General features: G+C 29.6%; 1 protein-coding gene across 2 annotated transcripts in view; it reads right to left on the reverse strand.

Moving 5' to 3' along the window:
* Positions 1 to 974: 974 nt before the first annotated feature.
* Positions 975 to 15587, reverse strand: part of LOC107439957 (F-box and leucine-rich repeat protein 7) — a 156915-nt gene continuing 142302 nt past the window's right edge. For both annotated transcript variants that reach the window (XM_071188143.2, XM_016053089.4), the window contains exons 4-5: positions 9815 to 10112; positions 975 to 8332 (exon numbers count right to left, since the gene is read on the reverse strand). In XM_071188143.2, coding sequence (XP_071044244.1) covers positions 7849 to 8332; positions 9815 to 10112 — 782 coding nt within the window. In that variant the 3' untranslated portion in view covers positions 975 to 7848. The remainder of the gene's footprint in view (positions 8333 to 9814; positions 10113 to 15587) is intronic.

The raw sequence follows: 15587 nt of genomic DNA on the forward strand, positions 1-15587 counted from the left end.
ATGCGCCAGCACCTTTGCGTTTTGTTTTTGATCATGCATTCTTTGATAAAAATTGTTTGCTTGGGTGTGTACTATCACTTCCTAAAACTTTGCCCATCTTTTTAGAATCACCCTGTATATATATATCTGTGTTTGCCACTTACCCATTTTTCGCATATTTGTAAGAAAATATTTCTACTATCTCGTTAGACTTAAAGAAACAAGTATGAAAAGGAAAACATTTATAAAATTCATTCATTAAAAATTACTTGTTGAATGTACTTATACTCAAAATATTATAAGTTAAGAAAATTAAAGCAAAATCTTTAATTCATTGAAGTAATTTGAGAAAAAAACATAAAAATTTCGTTAATTGCGTATCAAATTGCTTTTTTGTTATATCCATAGTTAGAAGAGTTGAAGTCATTGCTTAAATTTTTTAACATCTTTAAAATAAATATTATCTGCGGTGAGGCTACAATATCGTTTCAAAATGTTTGCATGTTCTTCACAGTTATATTATTTTTTTCGTAAAATATGCTTAGAAACAAATATTGCTGGTGCATTGCAGTAGAATCTAAAGCTCTGAAGTATAAAATAGTTTTGTTTCTTTGAAATTAAGGAAATTTTTTGATTGTTATGCATAATTGAAGAAGGATCCACTTAGTTTAGTTAATGAATTTCTATAGAGACATTTTTTGTTCATTTAATAAGTACTCTTTAATAATTTTAAGTGAGTTTAGAATCATCAAGTAAGGTTTAATTTTATAATTTCGTCGCGTAAATTTTAATTTATTATGCGTTCATATAATTATGTAGAAAGTAAAACGTTAAAATATGCTTGAATTTTTTGCAGTGTAATAGTTTTTAAATGTTTGTTTTTTAACCTTCGACGGTCAAAAGTTGTTTAGTTCTTTGCGTTTTATGTATGCAAAATAATATGTAGTTGCTTATCAGGCTATTTATTTTCATAAGAAAAGAGAGCAAAGACTAAGTAGAAATTAAAAATATTTTAGTAGATATTGCAAAAATAAATTTTACATGTTATCAGAAATTATGTACAATTATGCAGATGGTTGTATACAATAGTAATAATGAAATTCCTTAAAATCTATACTTTCAAACATTTTTATAAAATGGACACAAAAATACGTGGCACAAAATTTATATTTCTAGTTAACAAAGAAAAAAAGGAACAATGATTTTTGCTTTGTATATTACAAAACAATGCAACATTCTACATGCAGTAGCAGAGAGGACTAGGTACACAAAAGGAATTACTAGAAATTTTAACCATGTTGCATTATTACACATAATAATTGACCGTAAAATTTTTCAACAATAATCTCTATACAAAATTTTTACCCATCATGGTTCTGTGTCAGACTCAGACATTAGAAATTTCCCTTTGCTGTCCTATATCAGGCTGCGTTTTAACCCTTTGTGGTCATGTGTTGAACTGACATAGGACAAAATTATTAATAAGTAACGTAAAGTTAGTTTTTAATAATTTATTTCTGTTTTAGTTACAGCTTACGATTTTCGTTTCACAAATAAGTGGAACAGGAAGGAAAATCATTTGTAAGAAAATGGACCTCTTAGGGTTACCGGAATGCGAGGAATGGACCAAAAACCAGCATTTTTTGTCCGGATTCTCAATTGTTCAAGGGTTGTAAACGGGAATTCTAAATAGTTGCCTAAATCGTACCATTTTCACATTTCATTTCAAAGTCACATTTGAAATATTTTAATAATAAAATACAGTCTTTCAGTTATTGTTTTGGTAATACATCGTTCTGCAAAATAAATATTTTCGCAAAATCTTTGAGTGGTACGATTTAGGAAATCAGTTGCCTAACTCGTACCACTCCCGAAAATAACTTAATCATTGAATATTCAATGATTAAGTGAATGTGTAACACATAACAGTTGTTTAATAGCATATTGAAAAATATTATATTAAATTTTTGAACACTTACAAGAGTAGCAACAGTGTATAAAATGTCAAGGGAGCATGATGTTTCTTGCTACCATTTTCAAGTTAGACTTTTATGTGTGCTGCTTTTCAAGACTGCATCTTTTTGTCATCTAAAACCAATTTTCTTTTCTAGATTTTTAGAAAATGAGAAATCAATTTGTCAAAAACTAAGTTCACTGTTGAAATGCACCTACGAACTCTTACAATCAGTTCTTTGAACTACAGTAATCTGTATATTATTGTAGTTCCATGGGCAACGCAGGAGCCCAATTTTTGACCGGGACGAAATTTAAATTCACAAATTATTCTTAAATGTGCTAAATACCTGTAAAAAGGTTATTATTTTTTTTTTATCCCTTTCTTGTTTTCGAGTTTACGGAATTTAAATCGATAATAATTCACGAAGATTTTCTTTATTTGTTTGAATATTTAGGGGGACCGTTTCCCCCCGCCAACGACGCCCATGCGTTATATCCTAAAACAGGATGTTCAAAAATTACATTGAACACTTGATTCTTCTGTATCCCTTGTGAAAAAGTTTCATAATTTATCTGCGTTCTCTATATGATGCAGAAATTCGAAGTGCTACGATTTATGAGAAAAGCGATTCACAGAATTTAACCTGTTTTTATATCTTAAATTGGCGAGAATTCGATAAAATTGAACGAAAGTATTTTTATTAGTTTTAATACAAAAAAATATCTATAGCTGTGGAAGGACATAAAATAAATTAGTAATCTCATAAAAAACGAATTTTTTTTATATTCAATAAAAACTGTTTCGGATATTTTTTCAATCGTTTTAAATTACGCGATCACGATTTAATTTTTATCTAGGACTCCATTTTCGGCGTTGAACAGACAATGGATATTTAGCTTTTTTCATTTTCTACTTCTTAAATCTACCAGACAAGAGAAGCAGAACAAATTTACCTTCGAAAATAATTTTTTAAGTAAAAATAATCAATCTTTATTTCAAATAGAGCCAAAAACCTTGTAACTCTCCCATGGTTAGCTAGATGGTAATGAATCTATGATCTGTCGCTATATTTTGCACCAGCAATGCAGTCTCTGTGGTTAATATTAATTTAACCATCTATCAATCTATTAATCTACCATCTATTAACCATCTACCATCTATTAATGAAAAAAATTTGTTTTGCCAAATGCAGTTTGGATTTAACGTTTAATATTTTAATTGTATACTCACATTTTAAAGATTGTTGTGTTTTATTTTCAATTTAAAAATCCGAAGAAAAGAAAATTTGGATTGTATGAAAATTTTTTTCTGTACTGTGTGTCCCACTTAACAAAGTTATCTTGATTTTGTGCCACAATTTGACGCAAAGGAAACCAATGCGAATCAAACATTTATTTTATGAAAGTTCCAATATCCAAACACAATTTATGAGGAATCCAAATATCCAAACACATATTTATGAGGAATCCAAACACAATTTATGAGAAATCCAAATATCCAAACACAATTTATGAGGAATCCAAATATTCAAACACATATTTATGAGGAATCCAAATATCCAAACACAATTTATGAGGAATCCAAATATCCACACATATTTATGAGGAATAATCAACTCCCTGTTCGCAACTTGTATGGAGAATTGGTGGCCCAAGCTAGATTTTTCAAACAGTCTTCATTTTACTTTGGAAAATTTTCACAGTAGTGGATTTTGGATAACAGTGTGCCTGTCATGCAAGACCATATCTTTCCCATAACTTCAAATTTCTAAGAAAAAGTGGGGAAGGGGACATATCTTCAGTAGGACTGAATTTATCAAAAAGGGGCAATTTCAGTCTGCAGTCTACTATATTGTTGTATCCCTGTCCTCCAGGTATTGGTAAATGGTGAGCAACATTGTATATTTCAAGTCATATATAAATATAGCTGGTAATTCGGCTATAATCAGAAGTGACATTATATCGTTGGGACACTTTTTTTTCCTTTTACTTTTTCGATTTTTCTCTTGTCCAGGTGAAGCGGAGAGTGAGTTACTTTTTGTAAATATGTGTCTGAATATCGACTTATTTAATATATATTTCTGATTCACATTTAGTTTCCCTTTGCGTTCAATTATGGCGCAAAATCAAAGTGACTTTATTTAAGTGGGATACATTGTATCATTTTGTAATTTGGTTAATAGTTATTTTTAAGTAGTAGATAGAATATTTTAAATAGAGATTTGAGTTTTGATGACAGCATTTTAGTAATTATTTCAGTCATTAGATTGAAAGTTATTCAGAATATTTTGTGTTTCTTTTTCTTCGATTTTAAATTTACATGATACAATAACTATAAAAATAGTATACTAAGTTGTCTAATATAAAATTATATTTATTTTCAGCTCAACTTTTCTCAGATCACATTAGATCGCCAACAGGGACCGATCAAGACAAATTCAGGCCCAAGGCTCACCAAATTTTCTGCGCCCCTGACAAAATATTTTGAAATTAAATTACTAAAAAGTAGTCCTAATAATGAAAAGGAATTTATTGAACTGCATGATTCAAGAGAAACATTCTAAGAAATTTTGAAAGCAGACAATCAAAGACTTTTTTTTTAAGATGAAGTTTACGTATCTATATAAATTAAAGCAAAATATAAAACAACAAAACAATGCTATGTCAAAATAAAATAGCTTTGGTGACCACAAACAATTTAAATCAGTGATTTTTGCTAAAAGTCACTGATTAGCTGAATTATCTTTTATTGTAAGCTGTAATTATTTTTCATTTAGTACTTAAATCAACACATAGCTAGCCCACCTTTCATTAGATTTTTTACTAATTTTTGAGGACCCTCAGAAATTGTGGGCCCTAGGGCTATGCCTATTGGGCCTAGGCTATAATCAGGCCCTAAGTATAGATATTTTGTAAGACTTAATCTGTGTTATTTGAAAGATAATTTAAAATCAGATTGTGAACATGAATCAATATGCGAAATCTATAGCCGTTAACACCATTGAATACCTTGACACTCCTTCAATTTCTCCGCTTCGTATTGTCCGATGCCAAGTAAGTGATTTTCTATTGTTGTTGACAATTTGTTGCCAAGCGTACTAACGTCAGCCCTAGTCCGATGCGGGCTCGTTTAGTGAAAAAAAGTTTCGGATTCGGGTGGGCTTAGAGTAATGATAAAAATTTCATAAACATTTTTACAACTTTTAGACAAAAGTTTGGTTCAGTTATCGAGTACAAAAAATTTATAAAGTATAAAAATTTCTACTTCTGTTCGGTGCTTATGCTTTGTGATGCTAGCGCTAATAGTCAAATGACTTTTATTTAGCTTAAGCTTTTGATTTTCCATTTTAATTTTTGCTTTATGAACTACTTGGTGCTTCAGTTTCTCTCTTCGCTTTCCCCCCAGGTTAGCGATTGAAAAGGTTTTAATTTACTAATTTCCTTGCTTAGACATCAAATTAGGTCAAGTAACGAGACTGCGAAAATTGGCCTTTACCCGGCATATATCTCGGGCTCTAAGGAATGATGTGTGTCTCGGCCTCGGACCTCCAAAAGCGAGACCAAGCTTATCTCTAAAGCTTACTTTCAATGTTCTTCCTCTCTAAAAATACTCGATAGTTCAATGAAATCTTCGGAGTTAATTAACTGAGCAACGCAAAAGAATTTTGCTTGATTAATAAGGCTAGTCTCAATTTTTTCACAAATGTCATCAAGCGAACCGGCCTGTGTAGGGGTTAGGGAACTGCCCTTGCATCAGAAAGGTTCTGGGTTCGAATCCCGGGCAAGGCATGGATGTTCTGTCCTATCTGTCCTTACTGTGGGAGCAACGTTGGCCCACCTAATATGGTGCCCCTGAAAGAGAGGCCAACAAAACTGCCCATTAAATGCCTGAATTGACGAAAAATGCTAACACAGGTGGGTATTGGAAAAAAAAATGTCATCAACTCCAGCTCTATAATTTCTTCTCTTCCTGATGGACATTATTATTGAGATTATTTTTACGGTCAAGATTATTTTTGCAGTTATTTTACTGTATATTTACGGTCACATGGTATTTTAAAATATTTGATTGATTAATCGGACTTTTATACTTACAGCCTCATAATACTTTTAAAATTTTTTCTGACTTATATTAAGGTATTACTGTATCAAAAAAAGAGAAAAAAAAAGAGAGAAACTATTTGTATGTAAACCTTCTGATTCTCTTAAAGCGATCCTTATTGGACACTTACTTTTGTTTTTCTATTATATACTTAATATTTCATGATTGTAACGTCTATGTCTAATATGCATAGTATGGAGAATAATGCATAATTACAGCAATATTTTCAAAACTGTAAAAGGCCAAATTTGACACATTCAAGAATCCTTTTGTTTTGGTGTCTCATTGATATCAACCTTTCTCTAAATGCTTAAAAATAAGTTATATAAAAGTAAATAATTCTTATATTAGAAATTTCCGGAACAAATTATTTAATTTCCATTTTGTTTTTAGATGTGCATTAGCATTCAATTACGAACAATGTATAATACAATGTAACTTGCAATTAAGAATTCGTTACTACATTGTAGTAAAGGATTCTTAATGTCGTCATAGGTAAGTTATTTATAAGCTTAAAAAAATTTTTTTTTTCAATAAGTAAAATTTCTTGTATCTTTGCTTGCATTTTATTGTTGTTTTTTTAAATTTTATTTCTGAAATTCTTAGAAATGAAAATAAATGGTTTTCTATTTAAAATGGTAGCTTTTTATTGCTGTTTCTAAAATTTCCAAATTGTTTTAAAATATTTTGGCAGCTATTTTTTACGATTCTCAAATATCAACGCCAGACAGGGAAGTCAACTCACATTTTTCGATCAAAAATCTGACACTATGTTTTTAGTTGGATGCAGCTTTACAATATACGAGTTCAAACAGTTATTTTTTTGGAGAAAAAAAAATCCAAATTAATAGAAAATATGAAATTAAATAACCTAAAGAAAATACTTACTACCAGTAAAAAATTTCAATTTTGTATACGCTGTCCCTTTTTCGAAAATGTTTTTTGAAAGTGTCACCTTCTAACACTTACAAGTACAGGGATTTTGCTGCTTTAGTGTCTTTCTATTTAATACATACAATAGATAATGTAATAGATATTATCTAACATACATATTAACAGCTATTGTAGTAATAGATAACATGCACTGAATCAATTAGATCTTAATCTAATAGATTCAACTACTTGATTTATTAATGTTACTTTGAAATTAATATGGCTAGTTTTATGTTATCAATAAAAAGAGCACCACTTTTTATTATGAATTTTCTTGTAACATTTTAAAATGTTCACAAAATGCAAATTAAAATGCGCTTTTTTCCTCCTTTTATATTGAAATTAATGTTATTAAAATTAACTGCAATATTTATTACACATCTGTGCAATTTCTTCAAAACATGACAAATTATTACATTACAAATTAACAGTGAAAAATTTGATTATAATAGTATCGAAGTTTTTCGCCTATTTCATACCTACCTAGTATAAAACCATCAAAATTAGAAGTGAATTAAATAAAACATATGAAAGACATATATGTTCAGTTTGTGTTTGAGTGATTTTGGTTGAAATAATATACATAATTTAATGGTGATTTCTTCATATATATATATAGGATGTTCTGTAATGAACACCCTTAATATACACTTTTAAAATCCTTGTCAAAAATGAAGCATAAAACATACATATTTGGGGTTTCAAATAAATATTTAAAGGTGGTTATAATGGAATAGCATAGTAAGAACAAAGCATGTACAAAAAATGTTTTATAAATTTTTCATTGTAACATAAAATTTGGTGTAACAATTTCAAGAGAATTTTTGCGTGATACCTCTAATAATGATAATCATTTCATAAAAATATATGAATAGATTCTAAAAGAAACCAGGATTAGTGTGTTCAATGATACATCTTTTACAGAATTTTTTAACTGTCCTATAACCATCTACAGTAATATTGCAATCTTGAATATTCAGTTGCTGAAGTCCTCGGCAATAAAAAGTTATTGCTCGTATTCCTTCATCTGTAATCATATCACAAGATTTAACGCTAAGTTTTTTCAAGTTTGGGCAATGTTCTGACAATAGACGAAGACCATTATCTGTTACATCACATTTACCAATATCTAGAGCTCTGAGCCTAGAACAACTTCTGGATAGGATTTCCATGCTATGGTCAGATACTGCTTCGCAACCTCGAACATTAAGATATCTCAGCTTGTAGCAATGACGAGCGATTTGCTTGATGCCAGCATCAGAGATTTGATCACATTTAGCAACACTTAGGTACCTCAAATTAGAGCCAAGTTTGGCAAGTTCATACATTCCAAAATCTGTTACTAAGATGCAGTCACTGATGCTGAAAAATAAAAGAGCATATTAGAATTTAAAGTATAAAAAAATACTTTTTAAATAGAATAGAAACCCATTAACTCGATTCGCTTTTAATCGAAAACTCGGTTAATCTGAGTCGATCAGATGATGATATAAATATGATGTCGAAAAAAAAAAAACGTCATTCAAATGCGAGATTCCTAAATCACTTGCATACCTACTAACTTTGGAGAAATAAAACAACGGAAATTTTACTTACGACATTTATTGGGCTACAAGTAAAGTTTTGATACGTCATGCATATTCATGTAAGTCAAAATCGGAAATATTAAAAGCACTTACATTGAGAGAAGTAAAAAATAGGTATGTAAATTTTAATCTAAAGAAGATTTTGATAAAACCATTATTTATAATTACTTTTACTATAAACACTCAATATACTGTAGTGCTGGCAATAGCACCATCTGTTGAGGAATAAGAGAAGTATTTTTGCCATTGGCGGATATTTTATCGCCAAAATTCATTCCTTTTTAAAAAAATTTCTTCAGCAAATACGGAGAAATTTGAGAATATACGGGTAAACAGGAGGTAGTTTTAAAGTACAGGAGTCTTCGTTAAAAAACAGGGGACTTGGCAGGTATGCACTTGCATGCAAATCGCAGATCTAAAACTATTGAATTTTATTTTTCAAGAACTATTCGACAAACTTTGCGTCAGTTTTGTGTCTGATTCTTAAATTTAAATAATAGTTACACTAATTAATAAGCATATTTGAAGTCACCCCTTAGAATCATTAAGATTGACCCTTTGTTTGGGAAAATTCGATTATTGGAACAAAAGTCATTTAGGGTGATCTCTCTCTTTTTCTATTTTTCTTTTCTTTGTGCTTACTGTACACATAAACCAAATGGGAATTTGAACTTAAAACTTTTCCGGTCTAAATGGGAATTTCCCCCCTTCCCAAAAAGTAAAGGTAGCTGCAAAATTGTTGGGTAAAAATGGAATTTTATAACAGGTCATTTTTGGGTCACATGCTCTAGATTTTAGCAGTCTGTTCTTTTTACAGTTCAATAAATGAGTTACCTAAGCTCTCTCAGTATCACATAAATACTCAAATACTGGATATTGCTTTGATTCCACAATCAGTAATTTTTATTGTGGAATACAGATCGCTATGTATGACTTACCTGAGATATCTTAGCGTCATGTACAAACAGGGTTACTGGTCTTGATTCCACAATCAGTAATTTTTAATGAGATATAAAGTCAATTGTTATCTATGACTTACTTAAGCTCTCTTATCGTAAGCAAGCTCTGAATACTGTCTTAATTCCATTATCAGTAATTTTTAGCGTGATATACTTTTGTATAGATTTCATGCAGACGTTTATAACTTACCTAGGGTTCTCTGAGCATCATGAAAAAACTGGATTTTGCCTTGATTCCACAATCTGTAATCTTTTTTAGATATATATAAATTTTATTCTGGAAGCTATTTATGACTTACCTAAGCTCTTTTAGCATCATGCAAAAACTGGATATTGCTTTGACTCCACAATCAGTTATTTGAACGCATCGTCTAAGATAGAGATGAGAAATTTGTGGAGAATTTCGGGCTACGGTTTTTAAACCGAAATCATCCAGACTGTGGCAGTCAGTAAGATCCAGGAACTGAAGATAAAGCTGTCTGTGATGAATAACTTGAGGTGGCAGATGATGGGAATCATTTGAAAGATGATCTAAAGCTGAATCAGATCTATCGGATGAAACCAATCTCGGCTGAAGAGTAGTAACGAGTTGACATCCTACAAAGAAAAAGAAATCAAATTTCATTATTGTAGTACAGCCATGAACTGCAATAATTCAATAAACAACACTGTATGAATTAGCAATTATATTGCATTATTGTAGTGTGAGACTTTAACACTAAGAATCCCATAACTGATCAAATGACCGTTTAAGAACGTTTGCATCGAAAATGCGCTTATCATCTTATCGTTTTTGCAAATTTGACTTCATGACTTTTTCCAACAATTACATACAGTTAATATTCTATTATTATTTGGTTTTTTCGAATAATACTTGTCGCGTATGCCTATTTCTACCACAACCGGTCATTTGACCGGGAGAACTATTTATTGCTTTATAAGGTTATTGGATCAGAAATTACGATGTAATGCGTGTTCAACGTATTGCATTCGATTAGTTGCACATTTCTGCAAAGACTGTTGCGTAGTTAGTTCAATCAGAATAACTGTGAGATCAAATTTCAAGAAAGTACCTAAAATTTTAGATTGGCATTTTAGTGTAAAAAAAAGTGACAATTATAATTCTTATATATTCTTATAATAATGAGAATAATTAAAAGAATTGTAGAAATAATAATAAGTAGAAGAAATATGTTTTCGGAAAATGTACAATGGAAACAACCTGTATATGTAAAAAATTCGGTGAGCAATGAATAAAAATTCTTATTCTTTGTTTTTGTAATACATAAAAACTTGCAATATACAATTTTGTTTAATTATAATAAAGGTTTTTTAGTTTATTTCCTTTCTAACATTCATAATTCTTACATTCAATCAAGAAACATTGAGTTCAGTCATTTGACCGGCTATGGTAAAAATAGGTATAGATTAAATGTTGGTATGTTTAGTGTTAAACTACAGTAGAAAATGCAGATTTTTGAAAAAAAAAAAAAAACATGAATACGATAAAGTGTTCTTTTAAATTAAAAATTCTATTAATTAAACATTTTAAAATGATAATTTTTTAACATTTTTTTTTTGCATGTTGCAGGACATTTTATAGTCTATTTCTTCAGATTTTGGTCATAAAGCAAAATCCAGTAGACTGAAATAATAAGATACATTATAAAAACTGTTAAATTTACTCGAAATAAATTTACCACCTTTCTAATAATTTTTGTAACAATTAAAAACTCTGACTAACGAAGATAAAAATCCTATTTTTATCAATAATCACTTTGTTAAGGCAGGAAAAAATGCTGTTTTTTAGGGATAAAATTGTAGCTAAAGTTGTTTGTGTCTCAAGAGTGTCAGAAAAACAAGGATATGAATAATCCTTATGACAATTGAGCTACAATCAAATGATAAGAATGAATATGCTAATTAATTAGTGCAGTGTGGACAATAATTTAAGTCGGATACAAAAAATTACTTTCTTTAAATTATCTTTTTGCGATGGAATTAGATTTCATACCATCAAAAGTAGGAGAAGTTTGAGTTTTGCTTCAAATAGTTTAGTTAGAAGATACGTTTTGGGATGTTTTGACTTTTTGTTTTTCGCCGTATCTTGCGAACTGCCAGCTCAAAAAAATATTTTTTCACAAAGTCATTGATCACTACGTCATACTTGATCGTGATCAAATTTAACAATTTTGTTAAAAACTGGTAATAATTTTGTTAAATATTGTAATAGGGCCGTGATGGTTCAAGGGATAGAGCGTTCGCCTACCAATGAGGTGGACCGGGTTCGAATCCCAGAATTCCACATCCTGCTTGGACCGACCACAGTGCTGACGTGAAACATCCTCAGTGGTAGATGGATCATGAGTTAGAATTCCCTTGCCGTCAGGCTAACCGTCGGAGGTTCTCGTGGTCTTTCTCTCCATGTAACGCAAATACGGGTTAGTTCCATCAAAAAGTTCTCTACGATCAGGCTAACCGTCGGAGGTTCTCGTGGTCTTTCTCTCCATGCAACGCAAATACGGGTTAGTTCCATCAAAAAGTTCTCTACGAAGTCAAATTTCTCCCAATATTTGATCCAGGAGTTCCTTTGTCTTCTGGATTGGGTTCAAAATTACAACGCTGCGTAGTTGAACATTAGTAGTCGTAAACCCAAAAATTGGGTCGGCTGTTCAGCGACGAAAAATATTGTAATCGAGGCCATGGTGGCTCAAGGGATGGAGGGCTTGCCTGCCTATGAGGTGATCCGGGTTCGAATCTCAGCGATGGCTGGTCGATTCAAACTCCACACCCGGTTCGCACTGACCACAGTAACATATCCTCAGTGTTAGACGAATTATAGGTTAGTGTCCCCTTGCCGTCAGACTAACCTAACCATTCGAGGTTTTCTTCTCCAAGTAAAGCAAATATGGGTTAGTTTCATTAAAAAGTCCTCCACGAAGGCAAGTTTCTTCCAATACTTGATCCAGTAGTTCCCTTATTTTCTAGATTGGGTTCAAAATTACAAGACTACGGAGTTGAACATATGTAGTCGTAAACCCAAAAATTAGGTCGGCTGCTCAGTGATGGTTATAAAATAAAAATAAAATATTATAATTAAATTAATAAAAAATAATTTTTAACAATTATTTAATATTAATTAATTTAATAAAGATAAAGGATTTTTGAATTTAAAGGTATAAAAGTTTTTACATGATTTTGAAGTAAGTATTTTTTATATCGAAATCCAAAATGTGAGCTAAATCGGAATTGATTCCTAATAAATAGGAATTCAGATATATGACTTTTTTTTTTTATCAATATGCAACCTACTCAACTTATTTTGCTCAAGTTTCAAACTTAATCAATTAAAATTACAATGAACAACTTTACACAACGAACTTTAACTTCGGAAAATTATTAAAAATTAAATCAAATTTCGAAAACGAATCAGAACAATCAATGATTAGGCTTTATTTTACACTTTAAATTGTCTAGCGTATCTTTGCATTTATTAAATAATTACTCTACTTGCGTTAAATAGTTTTTACCTATTCATAGATTTGATATTCTTGTCAGGAGAAAAAGGCATATTTTCTCGAAAGAAGAAATTACTAATTGCTAAAAAATTTCAACTCTAGAAAACCAACATAAAAAGAAAAATGAATCTAATTCCATAATAGAATAACTCAAATTAATGATAGGGCTTTATTCTACATTTTTAATTGATATAAATAATATATTTAAAATCTATTCGCCTAGTGTTAAACTATTGATTTTATTTAAAATATTGGTTCATTTTATTGTGAAAAAAGGAACTTGTCAATTTATCAAAAATCTTAATTTCAAAAAAGTTTATAAAATTTTTACATCAGGAGATAAACATGAATAAAAATGAAATGAATAAAAAAGAATAAATTCGAGTGAAATATTATTTGCATTTTTAATTGATTTAAGTAATATATTTAAAATCTATTCGTCTAGTGTTAAACTCTATTGATTTCATTTAAAATATTTGTTCATTTTATTTTAAAAAAAGGAACTTTTCAATTTATCAAAAATCTTATTTTCAAAAAAGTTCATAAAATTTTTACACCAGAAGATACACATAAATAAAAATGAAATAAATGAAAAAGAATAAATTCGAATGAAATATTATTTGCATTTTTAATTGATTTAAGTAATATATTTAAAATCTATTCATCTAGTGTTAAACTCTATTGATTTCATTTAAAATATTTGTTCATTTTATTGTGAAAAAAGGAACTTGTCAATTTATCAAAAATCTTAATTTCAAAAAAGTTTATAAAATTTTTACATCAGGAGATAAACATAAATAAAAATGAAATGAATAAAAAAGAATAAATTCGAATGAAAGATGATTTACATTTTTAATTGATTTAAGTAATATATTTAAAATCTATTCGTCAAGTGTCAAACTATTGATTTCATTTAAAATATTTGTTCATTTTATTGTGAAAAAAAGAAGAAACTTCTCAATTTATAAAAAATCTTATTTTCAAAAAAGTTTATAAAATTTTGACACCAGAAGATACACATAAATAAAAATAATATGAATAAAAAAGAATAAATTCGAATGAAAGATTATTTGATATATTTAAAAATGATTCTTTAGTGTTGATAAGAGAGATTGATGAGAAATGTTGATTTCATTTCGGCATAAACAACTCTTTGAATGTAAAGATAGACTGGTTGGGTAAGTGCCCTCCCCCCTCCAGCAGGGAAAGATGGGAGCAATGCACTGTTCTAAGTAAAGGGAAATAAACAAAAATAATCCAAATCATTTTTTAAAGTAAGCTTGAAATGACTTTTTTGTTTTCAGTAATGACAGGGATTCTACAAAAATTCAAAATTCAGGTTTGAATGGCAAACCAATTGGGATTGAACTAGCTTCAAATAGTTTTATTATGGCTATTTTTCAAAGACTCGGGAAAACAGTTATACATGACTGTTTGGTCAAGTTTAGCCTATATTTAATAAGCGCACTCTATGCTAATTCTGAAAATGACGCAAAGCGATAATATGAAGAAAAGCCATAATTATGTTAAAATAAATAGCGTTTGTGATATAATTTTTTAATATTTAAAAGTTACTCTAACGCTCCATTATCTGGGCTCTGCAAAAATTGAGAATATAATTCAATGATTTTGATTATTTTCTTTTAGGTTAGAAAATCTCGCCAAATAGACGATTTATAGTAAAATTAAATAAAATTTAAAATAGTTTTTGACCTTTCTTAAATACAGAAAATATTTTACGGCAAGATCGTATATAAAGTCTCAAATGATAGCTTTGCTTCTAGGTTCATTAACTGTTGCTTTCCTTGGCGAAAAAGCCTCGAAAAATATTACTTAGATAAGAAAAAGAAAAAAACGTATTTCTTTAGTTCCCTCAACTTAAATATGTAGATTTAAATTTTTAAAACTATACAACCTATTGTAGTTAATTTGTTTAGGTTTTAATTCAGATTTAATTTTTTACAAACTAAATTAACTTTCTGAAACCCAAGGTTTCTATAATGGCAGAAAATGCAATTTTTACTATGTACTTAATTAAGTAACTTATTTATCCTCCGGGATGCTTCCCAGACCGTCGCCAATAGCCCATTGTACAGCTCCAGTGCGACGTAAATTAACAACAACAACAAGTAACTTATTTAGTACTTTATTAAGTGCTGAATAAGTAACTTTCTTTACTTCAAATTAATCTTTTAAAAATAAAAAATGGATGATAAAGAAAGACGAATTAACACTTTTTACATATTAAATGATATTTCCACAGTGTTCTTTACATTTTGGTTAAAACAAAATCTTATTTGCTTATGAAGCAAAATCCGCAAGACTCTAATAATAGGATAAGCCGCAAAACTGGTTACTTGAACCATATATAATTTTTTTTATAGTAAATAAAAAGATGAAGCCGAAAAGAAAAATAAATATATCAAGTCTCAGAAGCTAAAAACGATATCAGATTTTAACTAAATGAGCTATAAATTTTAATACATTGCTCTGTTTTTAGTAACAGCTGGCATGCAATGCCGGCGCGTTCCTTTAAAAATTACTCATTGCCCCT

This window comes from Parasteatoda tepidariorum, chromosome 12 (genome assembly GCF_982258835.1).
Source record: "Parasteatoda tepidariorum strain Cologne lab strain chromosome 12, Ptep-v5.0, whole genome shotgun sequence".
In the NCBI taxonomy this organism is placed as follows: domain Eukaryota; kingdom Metazoa; phylum Arthropoda; class Arachnida; order Araneae; family Theridiidae; genus Parasteatoda; species Parasteatoda tepidariorum.